The following is a 24637-nucleotide window of genomic DNA, read 5'->3' on the forward strand; positions in this document are numbered from 1 at the left end:
GGGTGAGAGTATCATTAAATTTTAGGGAGAATAAAAAGATTTTTTGGAAGGAGGTAAACAAAGTGCGTAAGACAAGAGAACAAATGGGAACATCAGTAAAGGGGCTAATGCGGAGGTAATAACAGGTAGTGGTGATGTGAGAAGGAGATGGAGTGAGTATTTTGAAGGTTTGTTGAATGTGTGTGATGATAGAGTGGCAGATAAAGGGTGTTTTGGTCGAAGTGCTGTGTGAAGTGAGAGGGTTAGGGAGAATGGTTTGGTAAACAGAAAAGAGGTAGTGAAAGCTTTGCGGAAGATGAAAGCCGGAAAGGCGGCGGGTTTGGATGGTATTGCAGTGGAATTTATTAAAAAAGGGGGTGACTGTGTTTTTGAGTGGTTGGTAAGGATTTTTTTTTTTTTTTTTTTTTTTTTATACTTTGTCGCTGTCTCCCGCGTTTGCGAGGTAGCGCAAGGAAACAGACGAAAGAAATGGCCCAACCCCCCCCCCCCCATACACATGTACATACACACGTCCACACACGCAAATATACATACCTACACAGCTTTCCATGGTTTACCCCAGACGCTTCACATGCCTTGATTCAATCCACTGACAGCACGTCAACCCCTGTATACCACATGACTCCAATTCACTCTATTCCTTGCCCTCCTTTCACCCTCCTGCATGTTCAGGCCCCGATCACACAAAATCTTTTTCACTCCATCTTTCCACCTCCAATTTGGTCTCCCTCTTCTCCTCGTTCCCTCCACCTCCGACACATATATCCTCTTGGTCAATCTCTCCTCACTCATTCTCTCCATGTGCCCAAACCATTTCAAAACACCCTCTTCTGCTCTCTCAACCACGCTCTTTTTATTTCCACACATCTCTCTTACCCTTACGTTACTTACTCGATCAAACCACCTCACACCACACATTGTCCTCAAACATCTCATTTCCAGCACATCCATCCTCCTGCGCACATCTCTATCCATAGCCCACGCCTCGCAACCATACAACATTGTTGGAACCACTATTCCCTCAAACATACCCATTTTTTGCTTTCCGAGATAATGTTCTCGACTTCCACACATTTTTCAAGGCTCCCAAAATTTTCGCCCCCTCCCCCACCCTATGATCCACTTCCGCTTCCATGGTTCCATCCGCTGACAGATCCACTCCCAGATATCTAAAACACTTCACTTCCTCCAGTTTTTCTCCATTCAAACTCACCTCCCAATTGACTTGACCCTCACCCCTACTGTACCTAATAACCTTGCTCTTATTCACATTTACTCTCAACTTTCTTCTTCCACACACTTTACCAAACTCAGTCACCAGCTTCTGCAGTTTCTCACATGAATCAGCCACCAGCGCTGTATCATCAGCGAACAACAACTGACTCACTTCCCAAGCTCTCTCATCCCCAACAGACTTCATACTTGCCCCTCTTTCCAGGACTCTTGCATTTACCTCCCTTACAACCCCATCCATAAGCAAATTAAACAACCATGGAGACATCACACACCCCTGCCGCAAACCTACATTCACTGAGAACCAATCACTTTCCTCTCTTCCTACACGTACACATGCCTTACATCCTCGATAAAAACTTTTCACTGCTTCTAACAACTTGCCTCCAACACCATATATTCTTAATACCTTCCACAGAGCATCTCTATCAACTCTATCATATGCCTTCTCCAGATCCATAAATGCTATATGGTTATATGATTATATGATTATATGGTTCATTGTGAAGTGCCTGCGGATTGGCGGAATGCATGCATATTGCTATTGTACAAAGGCAAAGGGCATAAAGTTGAGTGTTCAAATTACAGAGGTATGAATTTCTTGAGTATTTCTGGTAAATCATATGGGAGGGTATTGATTGAGAGGGTGAAGGCATGTACTGAGCATCAGATTAGGGAAGAGCAGTGTGGTTTCACGTGGTAGAGGATGTGTGTATCAGGTGTTTGCTTTGAAGAATGTATGTGAGAAATACTTAGAAAAGCAAATGGATTTGCATGTAGCATTTATGGATCTGAAGAAGGCATAGAGTTGATAGAGATGCTCTGTGGAAGGTATTAAGAGTATATGGTGTGGGATGCATGTTGCTAGAAGCAGTGAAAATTTTTTGTCGAGGATGTAAGTCATGTGTACGAGTTGGAAGAGAGGAGGGATTAGTTCCCAGTGAATGTCGATTTGCGGCAGGGATGCATGATGTCTCCATGGTTGTTTAACACGTTTATGGATGGGGTTGTTTATGGATGGGGTTGAAAAACTTCGTCAGACGAGTAGTTTATCTCAAGAGATACTAATAGATTTATGGTGTGAAGTGGTTTATATGTGTATATACATTGTGTTATATTTTTAGGAGTACGCCTACTGTCGTCTCAGCCCATGGGGGTACCTGTACCATCGTCACAGGACCTGAAGATGCCGCCTTGCGACTACGAACCTCCACCCTACAAAGTAAGACTACATTATTCTATATAAGCCCAGCGTTTTGCAGTTCACTTATTTTTAGAATAATTCTTACCAAAGACTTTGTAACGGACTTCCTTCAGTCTTAGATATACCACATTGGGTAAAGTGTATCCTTAGAATCTTTATTAAGAGATATTTTTGTAATTTAACTTGTGTTAGATTTCAAGTGACCGTGAAAGTGAAAAAAAATATTTGATTCTGAATTGGAAGAAAACTTTAAAGAGGCATAAGAATAGTTCCGAATCACAATCCTTATTCAAGGGCTGAATGGAAGAGGTATACGTTATGTATTTCTGTGTATCACATTATGCCTCATGTAGCCTTACATGTAATGTTAGTAATGTAATGCATTATGCTCGGCTTCCTCTGTTTTAAACTACCGTGATGCGCTCTGTGGACAGAAGCGAGCTCTCAGACATTCAGCACAGGTGGTTGTTTCTACCTCACTTGTGTATCTTGTTTGTTTGCGGAGATAAACTTAGGCTTCACGTCAGCACCAGCGTGTTTGTTTCACTGTATCTACATGGCTTAGTGAGGATGTGCTGAAGGAGTGCTGTTAAAAGACTGACTCAGTGACAAGATATTGCAAGCCAGCGCTAGTCACCGCAAAACGTGCTAGATATGCCAATCTGCACGCCCTTCCTACATGTATTGCTTGTGTTAGCCGCCTTCCTCAAGCGTCAGCGACCGTCATTGGTCTGCTGCGACCTACCCAGGTATCTCTGACGCTGTCATCGTACCGGCCCGATGTTGGCACTTTGTTCCAGCTCACCTCAGGACCTCGTGTTTATAACCTGTTTCCCCAACGGCAGTGAATCATTATCCCTACAACCAGTGTTGCCATTCCCGGCAATTCACGGAAGCAAGGCGAAGGTAGACTGTGATTCCAGAGGAGTTCGGGAAGGTAGATGCCGTTGTAACGTTAGCGATGGAGAGGTCGGCACCCCTGATGGTTTAACAAACGCTCGCCGTTTAGCAGGATGCCAAGTCTGACGACGATCGCCGAGAATTATAAGCCTAGCAGCAAAACAGGTCGCCGCTCAACAGGTGCTAAGGCTGACGACGAGCGCCGAAAGTTTCAGGAAAAGCTCCTGCAGCAGCAGCAGCAGTAGTAGTTTCAAGACTGATGCAGCGGGTGCTGGCCCGTCCCACACTACCGGAACCTGGAGTCCTGACCCCATGGACGGCACGCCTCGCCAGCCACCAATACCAGTACATCATAAGCTCATGTCAACGTGTTTCTCTGCGAGTTTAAGTGTGGAGTAGTGCTTTGGTTAGACTCCGTAGAACTGCTACACTTGAAAAGTCAGCCACAGCGCACACAACTAACACGCCCCAGGTTCTGTCCCATGCATGATATGTTAGCCACTCCGGCCCATGCCATATAGGTTACCAAAAAGACCTACCCTGGGTATGGAAGACACCCTTCAGCTCATCAAAGCTTACCTCAAGCGCCACGCAACGTAGCCTTATGTTGGGTGTACTTCGAATAACGCTGCCAGCATGAGGGGTAAGCCTTCGACGATTTCTGCGTCGCTATCAGGGGGCTTTCTGGCAGTGCAGAGCCGTGTGGACACTGCATAGATGCTCGTCTGGTGACTTTCATCGGCCCAGGCATCCGGAGCCAGGGAAATTTGGAAGAAACTCCTGGTCATCGACCACCTGAACTTACCGTCTTTGTGACGCACCGAGAAGTCGGCTTTTAACACGACGACAAATTTGGCAGGTAAGTCGATGGCTGTTCTATATATCTTGAAGCGTCGCCAGCGCTCGACAACTCGCGCCAACAAGCAACAAGCAGAACTCCATCAGTAAAGTGAAGGTTGTGAAACTGTGAAACTGTCCGTCCTGGGGAAAAAAGTATTCCCATTGTGGCAGCACGAGATACTTCAAGAAGTTGTGTCGCAAGAAACTACAGGATTCGCCTGAATCTTAGTGACGTCCATAGGTCCCCAGCCAACCCAAGCTCAACGACAAGCGTGCTTTTACATGACTAGACACGTCGGGGGTTTCTGCTGCCCCCGACACCGGTGCAGAGACGTCATCTACAACAGCTTGGCCTCTAGGAGTCGGAACTCTACCCTCTGCAGGACGAGGAGGTTTCCTTGACAAACGGAGAGCCATAAACTATCACTTGTAGGGTTATTCAGGACAATTCTCAACCTGGGAGATTTGTCAGACCACGCCACCTTCGACATTTTCCATGATATAGACGATGCCCTTCTCTCCTGGTATGACGCGAGCCATCAGTATCGTTCCTGCTAACTAACCCAAGCAGATAAACACTTCACAACTAATACCCGGCCGATGTCAAACCTGATGCGGACCATGTTCGACTCGCCCATGAATACTCAGCTACAGGAGGTGCAGCCCTTCACATTCCCCGGGCCATCTCCCTGGCCTGGCAAGCACACACAAAGCAGCATGGTGCAGCAAAGGATCATTCACTAATTGACGAGGTATCGGGATGGTTTCATCCCACCGGGGTCGCACTAAAACAAGAGGGAAGTGTTTCACTATGCTGAACAAGCAACTTTTGCGACACGCCCATCCGCGACCCTTCCCCAACGCTGCGCAACATCGCATCGGCCTGGTCACGATGGACACACTGCTGGGGTACTGGCAGCTCCTGCTAAGAGTAGGCATAGTTGCTTACTACCTTCATCACCCTGTGGGAATGTTACAAGTTTCTACTTGGTCCCATAGGATATGTGAAAATGGAATTTTTTTCCAAATATGGCAACAGTGCTCTTGAATTCATCAACAGTTTGCGAAGGCCACAGGACGTACGATATGCTCATCTATGACTTAGTAGGAGCCTACCTTCAGTTTGGCCGTTAGATACTTCAGCGGTGCATTAAACATGCCTTAACCTTGAAGATTGAGTTTGTGTATGATATCCAGCCTTCCGAGTTATGAAGGTTTGACTGAAAACCCATTTAAGGTGAGTTTGATAGCTGATTTCCACACAACCACGAATATCACAGACATCAGGTCATTCAAAGGTCTCATGAATTAGCCAGCAGATTTCGCATCAGCACACACACACCTCACTCCCTCAGCCTCAAGAATGACTAACCACCAAGCGTCACTCGAAAATGAAAGACAGCCCTAGCTTGGACTCCTAATTCTCGCCCACTTTGATCCTACCCTTCCTGCAGTGCTGCAAACAAAACATCTCGTGTAAGAAGAGAATGGGCTATACGTTTCTGCGGTGCAACGGTAATAAGTGAAGGCTTGTGCAGTGTGGCTTTTGATTTCCATGCCATATGGCGATGAGGTATGCTATGATGGGCAATGAAAAAGTGCTGCATGTATCTGCAAGGTTTGCCTCACTTTTATCTTGTCAGTCATAACCCTTTGGTGCCCCATATGATAACTGCACACTGGATGATGTGGAGAAGCCATGTCTCTCACATCTAAAGATGGCACATTTTTCCTTCACAAATGTGGGGTGTAAGTGGAAAGTGCATTCAATTCCTGATGTGCTCTTGTGCGCATTTGTGGATGACTTGACCCTTCCATACCTGGAGGCAGAAGCAGAGGTCACCTAGTTACATAACTGTATGATGGCCAGATCTATACAAGGTGGAATGTAAACCACATTGATTAGTTATAGTTGTTCAGGGACACAAGGTACCATCATAGAGGAGATACTACCCTTCATGAGATTGTTAGTTTGCTAAGTATTTCCCTTCCTTTCATGTGCTATGTGCTGTTTTTTCTGAGTGTTTTTTTATATTTTGTTTACTTTTTTAATCCTAGTTATGTGATGGAGTATTTTTCTCTCTTTGTAGATTCCTGATGATGCCTCTGTGAAGGGAAGACAATACTATAAAGAATATCTTAATCAGGAACTCACCAGAAAGTTTTGCAGGATGTATCTATAGAGTACCATTTAGAAGTTGTGATTATGAGGTGGAATGTAAACCACATTGATTAGTGATAGTTGTTCAGGGACACAAGGTACCAATGTTAATCCACATAGTTAAATTATTAAGAATTAAGATGCCCAACAAATTTCTCTTTAGTATTCCCTCTTCAACCCACATGAGAACTTGCACCTTAAGGCCATTTATACTCCTGTGCAGTGCATGAAAAAAATTTCCTATTGAGTTAAATGTGTCAAGGGACTTAAGACAGATAGATTTTTATTATCCTGAGAAACTGAAGGGAATGCTTATTCATGATATAACATTAGATACTCATACCAGGGTCAATGTACAATCAGTGGACTGAACCAGGGCATGCGAAGCATTGAGTAAACCTTGGAAGGGTCTGTGGGGCCTGGATGTGGATAGGGAGCTGAGCTTTTGGTGCTTTATACATGACAGCTAGAGAGTGAGTGTGAACGAAAGTGGCTATTTTGTCTGTTTTCCTGGGCTACCTCACTGAAGCAGGGAGCAGTGATGCTGTTTCTTGTGTGATGGGGTAGTCACGGGAAAGGATGAAGGCAAGCAAGTATGAACATATGTGCATATGTCTTTGTATGTATATGTTGATATGTATATGATTGCGTGTAGGGGCATTTGGAAGATTTTTGCAGGGAAATAGTGCAAACGATTGGGAGATGTATAAAAGAAAAAGGCAGGAGGTTAAGAGAAAGGTGCAGGAGGTGAAGAAGAGGGCAAATGAGAGTTGGGGTGAGAGAGTATTGTTATATTTTAGGGAGAATAAAAAGATGTTTTGGAAGAAGTTAATAAAGTGCATAAGACAAGAGAACAAATGGGAACATCGGTGAAGGGGACTAATGGGGAGGTAATAACAAATAGTGGTGAAGTGAGGAGATGGAGTAAATATTTTGAAGGTTTGTTGAATGTGTTTGATGATAGAGTGGTAGATATATGATGTTCAGGGAGAATGGTTTGATAAACAGAGAAGAGGTATTGAAAGCTTTGCGGAAGGTGAAAGCCGGCAAGGTGGTTGGTTTTGATGGTATTGCAGTGGAATTTATTAAGAAAGGGGGTTACTTTGTTGTTGACTGATTGGTGAGAATATTCAGTGTATGTATGGTTTATGGTGAGATGCCTGAGGATTGACAATGTATGCGTAGTGCCACTGTAAAGGGGATAAAGGTAAGTGCTCAAATTACAGAGGTATAGATTTATTGAATGTTCTTGGGAAATTATATGGGAGGGTATTGATTGAGAGGGTGAAGGCATGTACAAGGTGTCAGATGGGAAGAGCAGTGTGATTTCATAAGTGGTAGAGGATGTGTGGATCAGGTGTTTACTTTGAAGAATGTATCTGAGAATTACTTTGAAAAAAAAGATGGATTTGTATGTGGCTTTAATGGATCTGGAGAAGGCATATGATAGAGATGCTCTATGGAAGGTATTAAGAGTATATGGTGTGGGAGGTAAGTTGCCAGAAGCAGTGCAAAGCTTTTATCGAGGATGTAAGGCATGTGTACGAGTAGTAAGAGAGGAAAGTGATTGGTTCCCAGTGAATGGTGGTTTGCGGCAGGGATGCATGATGTATCCATTGTTGTTTGTTTATGGACGGGGTTGTTAGGGAGATAAATACAAGAGTTTTGGAGAGAGGGGCAAGTATGCAGTCTGTTGTGGATGAGAGGGCTTGGGAAGTGAGTCAGTTGTTGTTCGCTGATGATAGAGGGCTGGTGGCTGATTCATGTGAGAAATTGCAGAAGCTGGTGATTGAGATTGGTAAAGTGTGTGAAAGAAGAAAGCTGAGAGTAAATTTAAATAAGAGTAAGGTTATTAGGTTCAGTAGAGTTGAGGGACAAGTCAGTTGGGAGATGAGTTCGAATGGAGAAAAGCTGGAGGAAGTAAAGTGTTTTAGATATCTGGGAGTGGATTTGGCTGCGGATGGAATCATGGAAGTGGAAGTGAGTCACAGGGTGGGGAAGGCGGCGAAAGTTCTGGGAGTGATGAAGAATGTGTGGAAGGGGAGAACATTATCTCGGAGAGCAAAAATGGGTATATTTGAAGGAATAGTGGTGCCAACAATGTTATATGATTGCGATGCATGGGCTATAGATAGAGTTTTGCGGAGGAGGGTGGATGTGCTGGAAATGAGATGTTTGAGGGCAGTATGTGGTGTGAGGTGGTTTGATCAAGTAAGTAATGAGAGGGTAAGAGAAATGTGTGATAATAAAAAGAGTGTGGTTGACAGAGCAGAGGAGGGTGTTTTAAAATGGATTGGTCACATGGAGAGAATGAGTGAGGAAAGATTGACTAAGAGGATATATGTGTCAGAGGTGGAGGGAACGAGAAATGGGAGACCAAATTGGAGGTGGGAAGATGGTGTGAAAAAGATTTTGAACCAGTGTGGATGTTATGTATATACATGTATATGTGGGTGGGTTAGGCCATTCTTTCGTCTGTTTCCTTGCACTACCTCGCTAATGCGGGAGACAGCTACAAAGTAAAATGAAATATATGAATATAAATGAATATAAATGAATGGATTTGTATGTAGCATTTATGGATCTGGAGAAGGCATATGATAGAGTCAATAGAGATGCTCTGTGGAAGGTATTAAGAATATATGGTGTGGGAGGCAAGTTGCTAGAAGCAGTGAAAAGTTTTTATCGAGGATGTAAGGCATGTGTACGTGTAGGAAGAGAGGAAAGTGATTGGTTCTCAGTGAAAGTAGGTTTGCGGCAGGGGTGTGTGATGTCTCCATGGTTGTTTAATTTGTTTATGGATGGGGTTGTTAGGGAGGTGAATGCAAGAGTTTTGGAAAGAGGGGCAAGGATGAAGTCTGTTGTGGATGAGAGAGCTTGGGAAGTGAGTCAGTTGTTGTTTGCTGATGATACAGTGCTGGTGGATGATTTGTGTGAGAAACTGCAGAAGCTGGTGACTGAGTTTGGTAAAGTGTGTGAAAGAAGAAAGTTAAGAGTAAATGTGAATACGAGCAAGGTTATTGGGTACGGTAGGGTTGAGGGTCAAGTCAATTGGGAGGTAAGTTTGAATGGAGAAAAACTGGAGGAAGTAAAGTGTTTTAGATATCTGGGAGTGGATCTGGCAGCAGATGGAACCATGGAAGCGGAAGTGAATCATAGGGTGGGGGAGGGGGCGAAAATCCTGGGAGCCTTGAAGAATGTGTGGAAGTCGAGAACATTATCTCGGAAAGCAAAAATGGGTATGTTTGAAGGAATAGTGGTTCCAACAATGTTGTATGGTTGCAAGGCGTGGGCTATGGATAGAGTTGTGCGTAGGAGGGTGGATGTGCTGGAAAGGAGATGTTTGAGGACAATGTGTGGTGTGAGGTGGTTTGATCGAGTAAGTAATGTAAGGGTAAGAGAGATGTGTGGAAATAAAAAGAGCGTGATTGAGAGAGCAGAAGAGGGTGTTTTGAAATGGTTTGGGCACATGGAGAGAATGAGTGAGGAAAGATTGACCAAGAGGATATATGTGTCGGAGGTGGAGGGAATGAGAAGTGGGAGACCAAATTGTAGGTGGAAAGATGGAGTGAAAAAGATTTTGTGTGATCGGGGCCTGAACATGCAGGAGGGTGAAAGGAGGGCAAGGAATAGAGTGAATTGGATCGATGTGGTATACCGGGGTTGACGTGCTGTCAGTGGATTGAATCAGGGCATGTGAAGCGTCTGGGGTAAACCATGGAAAGTTGTGTGGGGCCTGGATGTGGAAAGGGAGCTGTGGTTTGCGTGGCAGCTAGAGACTTAGTGTGAACGAATGGGGCCTTTGTTGTCTTTTCCTATTGCTACCTCGTACACATGAAGGGGGAGGGGGATGGTATTCCATGTGTGGCGAGGTGGCGATGGGAGTGAATGGGGGCAGACTGTGAATTGTGTGCATGGGTATATATGTATGTGTCTGTGTGTGTATATATATGTGTACATTGAGATGTATAGGTATGTATATTTGCGTGTGTGGATGTGTGTGTGTGTGTGTGTATACATTGTGTATGGGGGTGGGTTGGGCCATTTCTTTCGTCTGTTTCCTTGCGCTACCTCGCAAACGTGGGAGACAGCGACAAAGCAAAATGAAATAAATGAAATAAATATATATCCCTGGGGATAGGGAAGAAAGAATACTTCCCATGTATTCCCTGCGTGTCGTAGAAGGTGACTAAAAGGCAAGGGAGCGGGGGGCAGGAAATCCTCCCCTCTCTTTTTTTTTTTTTTTTTTTTTTTTTTTTTTTTTTTTTTGATTTTCCAAAAGAAGGAACAGAGAAGGGGGCCAGGTGAGGATATTCCCTCAAATACCCAGTCCTCTGTTCTTAACGCTACCTCGCTAATGCAGGAAATGGCGAACAGTATGAAAAGAAATATATATGCCATACAAAATAGCTTCTCTTTTGACAAGCCTTGTCAAACCATTCCTGTGCCATTACCATTGTGGTCAGACTAGGAGTTTAGATTGGGAAATTTCATTGTAATTGGCTATGCCATGGTTTTCAGTCATACCATATGGTGTCTTGAATGTTTTCTTGAATCTCATTCATTTTGCCTTGGATGTGGAAAGAGAATACTGTAATACTCCATATCTCAAGAACAATTTCAACAAAGCACAAAGAACCAGTAGCTAACAGATCAGAGGTGAAATGACCTTCAGAAAATCTGTTGCATCTATCAGAACAGATTCCTGTTGTACATAAGCATCATACTCATACTCTGCTAGAGTATCATTCAGGTCTCCTTTGTCTTATGCTCTGTATCTCCATGCTGCAACTGTAACCAAGCCTTTTACTACAAGTTTTTAACTTCACACCAGACATTGTATATACACATTCTCACTTTGAATATATAGAATCAGCTTTTGTATTGGTGTTTCTCTATGCTCTCAGTTTGGCATTAAGCAAAGAGATTCTAAGACTATCTTTGAGTCCCTGTTTTTAGAGACGAATGCCAGAAATGCTGATGGCAACAGAGTAGTGCTGTGAAGGCTACAACAGAAGTATATGGTAAAGATGGTGATTATTGGTGGCTACTTTAAACATGTAGACTTTTTGGTTTAAGAGGTCTGAGTTTCTTTATGTATAGTTGATCCTAATGTGCATGACTCCAAAGTTTTTAAGGACATAAAAAATCACTAGATTGATTTATGTGATGCTGTCCATGTTGTTCAACATTTATTTTAATTTTCTAATGTTCTTAAAATAATTTTCATTATTTTCAATTTTATGAATAAATTGAGACATTTTGTATCATTGTAACAATTTATTAAGTAGCAGTATATATGTGCAGATCTGAATTGTTGGTCTACATTATATGATCAGTAGTTTTAACAGATAAGTTTAGTGACTCAAACTTTTTGTAATTCCTTTCCTCAGGGACCTGAGAAACGTCACATACAGCAGGTGAGAGGAAACCTTCTAAGTCCTGCCTTGGTGACACATTTCAGTGAACCTCTCCTTATACATGATGGATACATGCAGTGGCTGTTTGATTACAATGGAAAGAGATACCTTGATCTTTTTGGAGGAATAGTCACCATCAGCGTGGGACACTGTCATCCGTAAGTGAATCTTTTTAACTCATTTTGTGATTAGAAATTACAATGTATCAAGAGAATAAGCATGTTGGAAAAAGGGATGGGATGATACAATATTTTTTAATCATATAAACCCAGAACCCCCTTTAGAGGAATCTTACAGCTTTAGTACTGTGCTACATTCATTAGTAGGGAAATGATGGATCCCTTTAGAGTAAGAAGTTCTTTATCAGTATTGTAATTTTTCATCCATTGATAATGATACAAACCTACAGATCTTTTATCACTCTTGGTACAACTACATTTAGGCATAGTTGGTAATGGATATCGTAGAAAATAATTGATATAGTCATTCTATTTTATATACTTAAAGGGCATATGCAATGCATTTTGATGATGCTATAATTAAATGTACTAAGAAAAATATGCTTGTTCTGAAAATTTCATCTAGATCAGTTCAACTACAGCAGAGATAGTGTGAAAGCTCTTTTTCACACCTGAAAGGTTTTCCTAATCTCATGGTTCTACTGGCACCCTCGCTGTGACATCATTACATCAACACCATCATTTTGATTTAAAAGGAAATTGCACAAGGACTTTGCTGCGCTGTTTTTTTCTTTATGTTTAGTGTTTGTACAGTTCTTTCGTTTGGATTATATAGTTAATAGTTTTGTAGTGAGTTTAGTTTCGTTGCTGTAGTTTTAGTATAGTGATTTATAGTTTGTATTTGAAATGAATCATGTCAGCAGTGTTGACAATGGCCAACGGCACTCCTGCTGTGGTTTACAGAGGGGGAAGACGATGTGCTGCGAATGGATGCAGCATGATGAAGGCAGACTGCGTCATTTTACGCTATTTCCCGTTTGGTGGGCCAGCGGTGTTGCGACAGTAGATACATTTTGTCCAGAATTCCCACTGAGACTGGAGTGGCCCTTCAAAGTACTCTTTGTTGTGTTCGATGCATTTCACTGAGATGCCTACCCAACCAGGTACCGGATTGTGGAGTCTATGGGAGTTTCAGTGAAAAGGAAGGGCTTGGAGTGTGATGCATTACCAACTGTCCAGAGCAAGGACCCATTTTGGACCACCGCATTAGTTTCTTAGAGGTCATCGTATTGCCGTCTGTATGCAGTTCGAAATACTGATAGATGTAGGTATACTGGGTGGAAGCCAAGATGCTCAATGGTATATTGTTTTTCTGGGTCCTCCTCAAGGACAGCCATAACCTGTGGGAGTTCATGGCAGCAAATTGACTCGGTAATTGTCGTTATTGGGGGACAGTGACCATAGAAACACCTGTAAATATAATGATGGTAACTTTGTCAAATAATGAAATACTATTCCACAGTAGTAATGCAATTTGTTACGGATAGGATATTGTAATGCTTAAGTATTGTGTGTGTGCACATGCATACAGTTGGGAGGGGATGCTCTGATTAGCAGTGTATTGGAGGTCATTTTGCACATAATTGCCTTTGTACATGTAAAAATATAGGTTATTCAGCTATTGTGCCTAAACTGTATCAGATTCAATGTAAGGAGTGATATATGAAAGTGTATCCTCCTCTAAATATTGACGATATACCTATATAGATTTAAATATTTATAATTCGAGAATACAACTTAATATATTTCTTGTAACATATATATTTCTTACCATTTGTTATTCCCCAAGCGTCCTGTGTTTCCTTCGGGCATGGGGCTACCTTGCATATTTGAACTTCCATTCAGATCAGCTTCCGGCTCAAAAAGGTATGGTTGGGTCCCTAGCTGAACATCTCCGTTGTCAGGATCCTCAAAAATTGATGAGCCATCTTCGCTGGATCTCGAGTTGCATGTCTTCTTGTCATATCTACCGCCATTATATGTGCATGTAGTGATGTCAGCCTGGCGAGCCTCGTTTTTGGTCATTTCTCTTTTCGATTGATTGGATTTTTCAGACAGGTAAAAATTTTTCAGACACGTAAAAATAGACTCTTTTCAAGCCTCATAACTCCGTTATTTATGTACTGATTTGTAAGCTGTTTTTTCTGTGTTTAAGATTTAACAAAAACAATAAAATGAATTGAAAATTAATCACCACTGCATTTACTCTTTAATCACTGTTTCCTGCTTCGGCGAGGTAGCACACGGAAAACAGAAGAAGAATGGCACACCCACCCAGACGTGCTGCCAATGGATTGAACCAGGGCATGTGAAGCGTGTGGGGTAAACCATGGAAAGTTCTGTGGGGCCTAGATGTGGAAAGGGAGCTGTGGTTTTGGTGCATTATTACATGACAGCTAAAGACTGAGTGTCAACAAATGTGGCCTTTGTTGTCTTGTCCTAGTGCTACCTTGCACACATGAGGGGGGAGGGGGTTTTTATTTCATGTGTGGCAGGTTGGCAGTGGGAATGAATAAAGGCAGACAGTATGAATTATGTACATGTGTATATATGTATATGTCTGTGTGTGTATATATATGTATACGTTGAGATGTATAGGTATATATATTTGCGTGTATGGACGTGTATGTATATACATGTGTATGAGGGTAGGTTGGGTCACTCTTTCATCTATTTCCTTGCGCTACCCCGCTAAGGCGGGAGACAACGACAAAGCAAAATAAAAGAAAATATATATATAATATATATATATATATATATATATATATATATATATATTTGCGTGTATGGACGTGTATGTATATACATGTGTATGAGGGTAGGTTGGGTCACTCTTTCATCTGTTTCCTTGCGCTACCCCGCAAACACGGGAGACAGCGACAAAAAAAAAAAAAAATATATATATATATATATATATATATATATATATATATATATATATATATATATATATTTTTTTTTTTTTTTTCCAAACTATTCGCCATTTCCCGCATTAGCGAGGTAGCGTTAAGAACAGAGAACTGGGCCATTGAGGGAATATCCTCACCTGGCCCCCTTCTCTGTTCCTTCTTTTGGAAAATTAAAAAAAAAAATTGAGAGGGGAGGATTTCCAGCCCCCCGCTCCCTTCCCTTTTAGTCGCCTTCTACGACACGCAGGGAATACGTGGGAAGTATTCTTTCTCCCCTATCCCCAGGGATAATATATATATATATATATATATATATATATATATATATATATACATATATATTATATATATATATATATATATATATATATTTTTTTTTTTTTTCTTTTTTTATACTTTGTCGCTGTCTCCCGCGTTTGCGAGGTAGCGCAAGGAAACAGACGAAAGAAATGGCCCAACCCCCCCCCATACACATGTATATACATACGTCCACAAACGCAAATATACATACCTACACAGCTTTCCATGGTTTACCCCAGACGCTTCACATGCCTTGATTCAATCCACTGACAGCACGTCAACCCCGGTATACCACATCGCTCCAATTCACTCTATTCCTTGCCCTCCTTTCACCCTCCTGCATGTTCAGGCCCCGATCACACAAAATTTTTTTCACTCCATCTTTCCACCTCCAATTTGGTCTCCCTCTTCTCCTCGTTCCCTCCACCTCCGACACATATATCCTCTTGGTCAATCTTTCCTCACTCATTCTCTCCATGTGCCCAAACCACTTCAAAACACCCTCTTCTGCTCTCTCAACCACGCTCTTTTTATTTCCACACATCTCTCTTACCCTTACGTTACTCACTCGATCAAACCACCTCACACCACACATTGTCCTCAAACATCTCATTTCCAGCACATCCATCCTCCTGCGCACAACTCTATCCATAGCCCACGCCTCGCAACCATACAACATTGTTGGAACCACTATTCCTTCAAACATACCCATTTTTGCTTTCCGAGATAATGTTCTCGACTTCCACACATTCTTCAAGGCCCCCAGAATTTTCGCCCCCTCCCCCACCCTATGATCCACTTCCGCTTCCATGGTTCCATTCGCTGCCAGATCCACTCCCAGATATCTAAAACACTTCACTTCCTCCAGTTTTTCTCCATTCAAACTCACCTCCCAATTGACTTGACCCTCACCCCTACTGTACCTAATAACCTTGCTCTTATTCACATTTACTCTTAACTTTCTTCTTCCACACACTTTACCAAACTCAGTCACCAGCTTCTGCAGTTTCTCACATGAATCAGCCACCAGCGCTGTATCATCAGCGAACAACAACTGACTCACTTCCCAAGCTCTCTCATCCCCAACAGACTTCATACTTGCCCCTCTTTCCAAAACTCTTGCATTTACCTCCCTAACAACCCCATCCATAAACAAATTAAACAACCATGGAGACATCACACACCCCTGCCGCAAACCTACATTCACTGAGAACCAATCACTTTCCTCTCTTCCTACACGTACACATGCCTTACATCCTCGATAAAAACTTTTCACTGCTTCTAACAACTTTCCTCCCACACCATATATTCTTAATACCTTCCACAGAGCATCTCTATCAACTCTATCATATGCCTTCTCCAGATCCATAAATGCTACATACAAATCCCTTTGCTTTTCTAAGTATTTCTCACATACATTCTTCAAAGCAAACACCTGATCCACACATCCTCTACCACTTCTGAAACCACACTGCTCTTCCCCAATCTGATGCTCTGTACATGCCTTCACCCTCTCAATCAATACCCTCCCATATAATTTACCAGGAATACTCAACAAACTTATACCTCTGTAATTTGAGCACTCACTCTTATCCCCTTTGCATTTGTACAATGGCACTATGCACGCATTCCTCCAATCCTCAGACACCTCACCATGAGTCATACATACATTAAATAACCTTACCAACCAGTCAACAATACAGTCACCCCCTTTTTTAATAAATTCCACTGCAATACCATCCAAACCTGCTGCCTTGCCGGCTTTCATCTTCCGCAAAGCTTTCACTACCTCTTCTCTGTTTACCAAATCATTTTCCCTAACCCTCTCACTTTGCACACCACCTCGACCAAAGCACCCTATATCTGCCACTCTATCATCAAACACATTCAACAAACCTTCAAAATACTCACTCCATCTCCTTCTCACATCACCACTACTTGTTATCACCTTCCCATTTGCACCCTTCACTGAAGTTCCCATTTGTTCCCTTGTCTTACGCACTTTATTTACCTCCTTCCAGAACATCTTTTTATTCTCCCTAAAATTTAATGATACTCTCTCACCCCAACTCTCATTTGCCCTTTTTTTCACCTCTTGCACCTTTCTCTTGACCTCCTGTCTCTTTCTTTTATACATCTCCCACTCAATTGCATTTTTTCCCTGCAAAAATCGTCCAAATGCCTCTCTCTTCTCTTTCACTAATACTCTTACTTCTTCATCCCACCACTCACTACCCTTTCTAATCAACCCACCTCCCACTCTTCTCATGCCACAAGCATCTTTTGCGCAATCCATCACTGATTCCCTAAATACATCCCATTCCTCCCCCACTCCCCTTGCTTCCATTGTTCTCACCTTTTTCCATTCTGTACTCAGTCTCTCCTGGTACTTCCTCACACAGGTCTCCTTCTCAAGCTCACTTACTCTCACCACCCTCTTCACCCCAACATTCACTCTTCTTTTCTGAAAACCCATACAGATCTTCACCTTAGCCTCCACAAGATAATGATCAGACATCCCTCCAGTTGCACCTCTCAGCACATTAACATCCAAAAGTCTCTCTTTCGCACGCCTGTCAATTAACACGTAATCCAATAACGCTCTCTGGCCATCTCTCCTACTTACATAAGTATACTTATGTATATCTCGCTTTTTAAACCAGGTATTCCCAATCATCAGTCCTTTTTCAGCACATAAATCTACAAGCTCTTCACCATTTCCATTTACAACACTGAACACCCCATGTATACCAATTATTCCCTCAACTGCCACATTACTCACCTTTGCATTCAAATCACCCATCACTATAACCCGGTCTCGTGCATCAAAACCACTAACACACTCATTCAGCTGCTCCCAAAACACTTGCCTCTCTTGATCTTTCTTCTCGTGCCCAGGTGCATATGCACCAATAATCACCCACCTCTCTCCATCAACTTTCAGTTTTACCCATATTAATCGAGAATTTACTTTCTTACACTCTATCACATACTCCCACAACTCCTGTTTCAGGAGTATTGCTACTCCTTCCCTTGCTCTTGTCCTCTCACTAACCCCTGACTTTACTCCCCAGACATTCCCAAACCACTCTTCCCCTTTACCCTTGAGCTTCGTTTCACTCAGAGCCAAAACATCCAGGTTCCTTTCCTCAAACATACTACCTATCTCTCCTTTTTTCACATCTTGGTTACATCCACACACACATATATATATATATATATATATATATATATATGGGAGTGGATCTGGCAGCGGATGGAACCATGGAAGCGGAAGTGGATCATAGGGTGGGGGAGGGGGCGAAAATTCTGGGGGCCTTGAAGAATGTGTGGAAGTCGAGAACATTATCTCGGAAAGCAAAAATGGGTATGTTTGAAGGAATAGTGGTTCCAACAATGTTGTATGGTTGCGAGGCGTGGGCTATGGATAGAGTTGTGCGCAGGAGGATGGATGTGCTGGAAATGAGATGTTTGAGGACAATGTGTGGTGTGAGGTGGTTTGATCGAGTGAGTAACGTAAGGGTAAGAGAGATGTGTGGAAATAAAAAGAGCGTGGTTGAGAGAGCAGAAGAGGGTGTTTTGAAGTGGTTTGGGCACATGGAGAGAATGAGTGAGGAAAGATTGACCAAGAGGATATATGTGTCGGAGGTGGAGGGAGCAAGGAGAAGAGGGAGACCAAATTGGAGGTGGAAAGATGGAGTGAAAAAGATTTTGTGTGATCGGGGCCTGAACATGCAGGAGGGTGAAAGGAGGGCAAGGAATAGAGTGAATTGGAGCGATGTGGTATACCGGGGTTGACGTGCTGTCAGTGGATTGAATCAAGGCATGTGAAGCGTCTGGGGTAAACCATGGAAAGCTGTGTAGGTATGTATATTTGCGTGTGTGGACGTATGTATATACATGTGTATGGGGGGGGTTGGGCCATTTCTTTCGTCTGTTTCCTTGCGCTACCTCGCAAACGCGGGAGACAGCGACAAAGTATAAAAAAAAAAAATATATATATATTATGTGACATTATGTGACATTCATTTTTTCATTCATTTCAAGCCAGAAGTTTCAGTTTTCTAAATTGTTTCTTACATTTTTCATATGTATATATATATGTATGTGTGTGTGTGTATATGTGCGTATGTATGTGTATGTGTGTGTATGTGTATATGTATATATATATGTATATTATCCCTGGGGATAGGGGTGAAAGAATACTTCCCATGTATTCCTCGCGTGTCGTAGAAAGCGACTAGAGGGGACGGGAGCGGGGGGCCAGAAATCCTCCCCTCCTTGTATTAACTTTCTAAAATGCGAAACAGAAGAAGGAGTCACGCGGGGAGTGCTCATCCTCCTCGAAGGCTCAGAGTGGGGTGCCTAAATGTGTGTGGATGTAACCAAGATGTGAAAAAAGGAGAGATAGGTAGTATGTTTGAGGAAAGGAACCTGGATGTTTTGGCTCTGAGTGAAACGAAGCTCAAGGGTAAAGGGGAAGAGTGGTTTGGAAATGTCTGGGGAGTAAAGTCAGGGGTTAGTGAGAGAACAAGAGCAAGGGAAGGAGTAGCAATACTCCTGACACAGGAGTTGTGGGAGTATGTGATAGAATGTAAGAAAGTAAATTCTCGATTAATATGGGTAAAACTGAAAGTTGATGGAGAGAGGTGGGTGATTATTGGTGCATATGCACCTGGGCATGAGAAGAAAGATCATGAGAGGCAAGTGTTTTGGGAGCAGCTGAATGAGTGTGTTAGTGGTTTTGATGCACGAGACCGGGTTATAGTGATGGGTGATTTGAATGCAAAGGTGAGTAATGTGGCAGTTGAGGGAATAATTGGTATACATGGGGTGTTCAGTGTTGTAAATGGAAATGGTGAAGAGCTTGTAGATTTATGTGCTGAAAAAGGACTGATGATTGGGAATACCTGGCTTAAAAAGCGAGATATACATAAGTATACTTATGTAAGTAGGAGAGATGGCCAGAGAGCGTTACTGGATTACGTGTTAATTGACAGGCGTGCGAAAGAGAGACTTTTGGATGTTAATGTGCTGAGAGGTGCAACTGGAGGTATGTCTGATCATTATCTTGTGGAGGCTAAGGTGAAGATTTGTATGGGTTTTCAGAAAAGAAGAGTGAATGTTGGGGTGAAGAGGGTGGTGAGAGTAAGTGAGCTTGGGAAGGAGACCTGTGTGAGGAAGTACCAGGAGAGACTGAGTACAGAATGGAAAAAGGTGAGAACAATGGAAGTAAGGGGAGTGGGGGAGGAATGGGATGTATTTAGGGAATCAGTGATGGATTGCGCAAAAGATGCTTGTGGCATGAGAAGAGTGGGAGGTGGGTTGATTAGAAAGGGTAGTGAGTGGTGGGATGAAGAAGTAAGAGTATTAGTGAAAGAGAAGAGAGAGGCATTTGGACGATTTTTGCAAGGAAAAAATGGAATTGAGTGGGAGATGTATAAAAGAAAGAGACAGGAGGTCAAGAGAAAGGTGCAAGAGGTGAAAAAAAGGGCAAATGAGAGTTGGGGTGAGAGAGTATCATTAAATTTTAGGGAGAATAAAAAGATGTTCTGGAAGGAGGTAAATAAAGTGCGTAAGACAAGGGAGCAAATGGGAACTTCAGTGAAGGGCGCAAATGGGGAGGTGATAACAAGTAGTGGTGATGTGAGAAGGAGATGGAGTGAGTATTTTGAAGGTTTGTTGAATGTGTTTGATGATAGAGTGGCAGATATAGGGTGTTTTGGTCGAGGTGGTGTGCAAAGTGAGAGGGTTAGGGAAAATGATTTGGTAAACAGAGAAGAGGTAGTGAAAGCTTTGCGGAAGATGAAAGCCGGCAAGGCAGCAGGTTTCGATGGTATTGCAGTGGAATTTATTAAAAAAGGGGGTGACTGTATTGTTGGCTGGTTGGTAAGGTTATTTAATGTATGTATGACTCATGGAGAGGTGCCTGAGGATTGGCGGAATGCGTGCATAGTGCCATTGTACAAAGGCAAAGGGGATAAGAGTGAGTGCTCAAATTACAGAGGTATAAGTTTGTTGAGTATTCCTGGCAAATTATATGGGAGGGTATTGATTGAGAGGGTGAAGGCATGTACAGAGCATCAGATTGGGGAAGAGCAGTGTGGTTTCAGAAGTGGTAGAGGATGTGTGGATCAGGTGTTTGCTTTGAAGAATGTATGTGAGAAATACTTAGAAAAGCAAAGGGATTTATATGTAGCATTTATGGATCTGGAGAAGGCATATGATAGAGTTGATAGAGATGCTCTGTGGAAGGTATTAAGAATATATGGTGTGGGAGGAAAGTTGTTAGAAGCAGTGAAAAGTTTTTATCGCGGATGTAAGGCATGTGTACGTGTAGGAAGAGAGGAAAGTGATTGGTTCTCAGTGAATGTAGGTTTGCGGCAGGGGTGTGTGATGTCTCCATGGTTGTTTGATTTGTTTATGGATGGGGTTGTTAGGGAGGTAAATGCAAGAGTTTTGGAAAGAGGGGCAAGTATGAAGTCTGTTGGGGATGAGAGAGCTTGGGAAGTGAGTCAGTTGTTGTTCGCTGATGATACAGCGCTGGTGGCTAATTCATGTGAGAAACTGCAGAAGCTGGTGACTGAGTTTGGTAAAGTGTGTGAAAGAAGAAAGTTAAGAGTAAATGTGAATAAGAGCAAGGTTATTAGGTACAGTAGGGTTGAGGGTCAAGTCAATTGGGAGGTGAGTTTGAATGGAGAAAAACTGGAGGAAGTGAAGTGTTTTAGATATCTTGGAGTGGATCTGGCAGCGGATGGAACCATGGAAGCGGAAGTGGATCATAGGGTGGGGGAGGGGGCGAAAATTCTGGGGGCCTTGAAGAATGTGTGGAAGTCGAGAACATTATCTCGGAAAGCAAAAATGGGTATGTTTGAAGGAATAGTGGTTCCAACAATGTTGTATGGTTGCGAGGCGTGGGCTATGGATAGAGTTGTGCGCAGGAGGATGGATGTGCTGGAAATGAGATGTTTGAGGACAATGTGTGGTGTGAGGTGGTTTGATCGAGTGAGTAACGTAAGGGTAAGAGAGATGTGTGGAAATAAAAAGAGTGTGGTTGAGAGAGCAGAAGAGGGTGTTTTGAAGTGGTTTGGGCATATGGAGAGAATGAGTGAGGAAAGATTGACCAAGAGGATATATGTGTCGGAGGTGGAGGGAACGAGGAGAAGAGGGAGACCAAATTGGAGGTGGAAAGATGGAATGAAAAAGATTTTGTGTGATCGGGGCCTGAACATGCAGGAGGGTGAAAGGAGGGCAAGGAATAGAGTGAATTGGAGCGATGTGGTATACCGGGGTTGACGTGCTGTCAGTGGATTGAATAAAGGCATGTGAAGCGTCTGGGGTAAACCATGGAAAGCTGTGTAGGTATGTATATTTGCGTGTATGGACGTATGTTTATACATGTGTATGGGGGGGTTGGGCCATTTCTTTCGTCTGTTTCCTTGCGCTACCTCGCAAATGCGGGAGACAGCGACAAAGTATAATAAAAAAAATATAAATATATATATATATATATATATATATATATATATATATATTTTTTGTTGCTGTCTCCCGCATTTGCGAGGTAGCGCAAGGAAACAGACAAAAGAAATGGCCCAACCCACACCCCATACACATGTATATACATACGTCCACACACGCAAATATACATACCTACACAGCTTTCCATGGTTTACCCGACTCTTCACATGCCCTGATTCAATCCACTGACAGCACGTCAACCCCTGTATACCACATCGATCCAATTCACTCTATTCCTTGCCCTCCTTTCACCCTCCTGCATGTTCAGGCCCCGATCACACAAAATCTTTTTCACTCCATCTTTCCACCTCCAATTTGGTCTCCCACTTCTCGTTCCCTCCACCTCTGACACATATATCCTCTTGGTCAATCTTTCCTCACTCATTCTCTCCATGTGCCCAAACCATTTAAAAACACCCTCTTCTGCTCTCTCAACCACGCTCTTTTTATTTCCACATCTCTCTCACCCTTACGTTACTTACTCGATCAAACCACCTCACACCACACATTGTCCTCAAACATCTCATTTCCAGCACATCCATCCTCCTGCGCACAACTCTATCCATAGCCCACGCCTCGCAACCATACAACATTGTTGGAACCACTATTCCTTCAAACATACCCATTTTTGCTTTCCAAGATAATGTTCTCGACTTCCATACATTCTTCAAGGCTCCCAGGATTTTCGCCCCCTCCCCCACCCTATGATCCACTTCCGCTTCCATGGCTCCATCCGCTGCCAGATCCACTCCCAGATATCTAAAACACTTTACTTCCTCCAGTTTTTCTCCATTCAAACTTACCTCCCAATTGACTTGACCCTCAACCCTACTGTACCTAATAACCTTGCTCTTATTCACATTTACTCTTAACTTTCTTCTTTCACACACTTTACCAAACTCAGTCACCAGCTTCTGCAGTTTCTCACATGAATCAGCCACCAGCGCTGTATCATCAGCGAACAACAACTGACTCACTTCCCAAGCTCTCTCCTCCCCAACAGACTTCATACTTGCCCCTCTTTCCAAAACTCTTGCATTCACCTCCCTAACAACCCCATCCATAAACAAATTAAACAACCATGGAGACATCACACACCCCTGCCGCAAACCTACATTCACCGAGAACCAATCACTTTCCTCTCTTCCTACACGTACACATGCCTTACATCCTCGATAAAAACTTTTCACTGCTTCTAACAACTTTCCTCCCACACCATATATTCTTAATACCTTCCACAGAGCATCTCTATCAACTCTATCATATGCCTTCTCCAGATCCATAAATGCTACATACAAATCCATTTGCTTTTCTAAGTATTTCTCACATACATTCTTCAAAGCAAACACCTGATCCACACATCCTCTCCCACTTCTGAAACCACACTGCTCTTCCCCAATCTGATGCTCTGTACATGCCTTCACCCTCTCAATCAATACCCTCCCATATAATTTACCAGGAATACTCAACAAACTTATACCTCTGTAATTTGAGCACTCACTCTTATCCCCTTTGCCTTTGTACAATGGCACTATGCACGCATTCCGCAAATCCTCAGGCACCTCACCATGAGTCATACATACATTAAATAACCTTACCAACCAGTCAATAATACAGTCACCCCATTTTTTAATAAATTCCACTGCAATACCATCGAAACCTGCTGCCTTGCCGGCTTTCATCTTCCGCAAAGCTTTTACTACCTCTTCTCTGTTTACCAAATCATTTTCCCTAACCCTCTCACTTTGCACACCACCTCGACCAAGACACCCCACATCTGCCACTTTATCATCAAACACATTCAACAAACCTTCAAAATACTCACTCCATCTCCTTCTCACATCACCACTACTTGTTATCACCTCCCCATTTGCACCCTTCACTGAAGTTCCCATTTGTTCCCTTGTCTTACGCACTTTATTTACCTCCTTCCAAAACATCTTTTCAGTCTCCCTGAAATTTAATGATACTCTCTCGCCCCAACTCTCATTTGCCCTCTTTTTCACCTCTTGCACCTTTCTCTTGACCTCCTGCCTCTTTCTTTTATACATCTCTCACTCATTTGCATTATTTCCCTGCAAAAATCGTCCAAATGCCTCTCTCTTAATCTTACTTCTTCATCCCACCAC

The 24637-nt window shown here is 42.7% G+C and overlaps 1 protein-coding gene across 2 annotated transcripts in view; it reads left to right on the plus strand.

Moving 5' to 3' along the window:
- The window catches only part of LOC139749115 (alanine--glyoxylate aminotransferase 2, mitochondrial), a 136264-nt gene that overhangs the window by 25519 nt on the left and 86108 nt on the right, over positions 1–24637 (plus strand). Inside the window, exons 2-3 of one of the 2 annotated variants that reach the window (XM_071662707.1) lie at positions 2358–2455; positions 11732–11916. In XM_071662707.1, coding sequence (XP_071518808.1) covers positions 2358–2455; positions 11732–11916 — 283 coding nt within the window. Of the gene's footprint in view, positions 1–2357; positions 2456–5259; positions 5415–11731; positions 11917–24637 lie in introns of those variants that run through there. The other variant, XM_071662708.1, reaches the window with a different exon arrangement.

Source organism: Panulirus ornatus, chromosome 6 (assembly GCF_036320965.1).
Source record: "Panulirus ornatus isolate Po-2019 chromosome 6, ASM3632096v1, whole genome shotgun sequence".
Taxonomy (NCBI): Eukaryota; Metazoa; Arthropoda; class Malacostraca; order Decapoda; family Palinuridae; genus Panulirus; species Panulirus ornatus.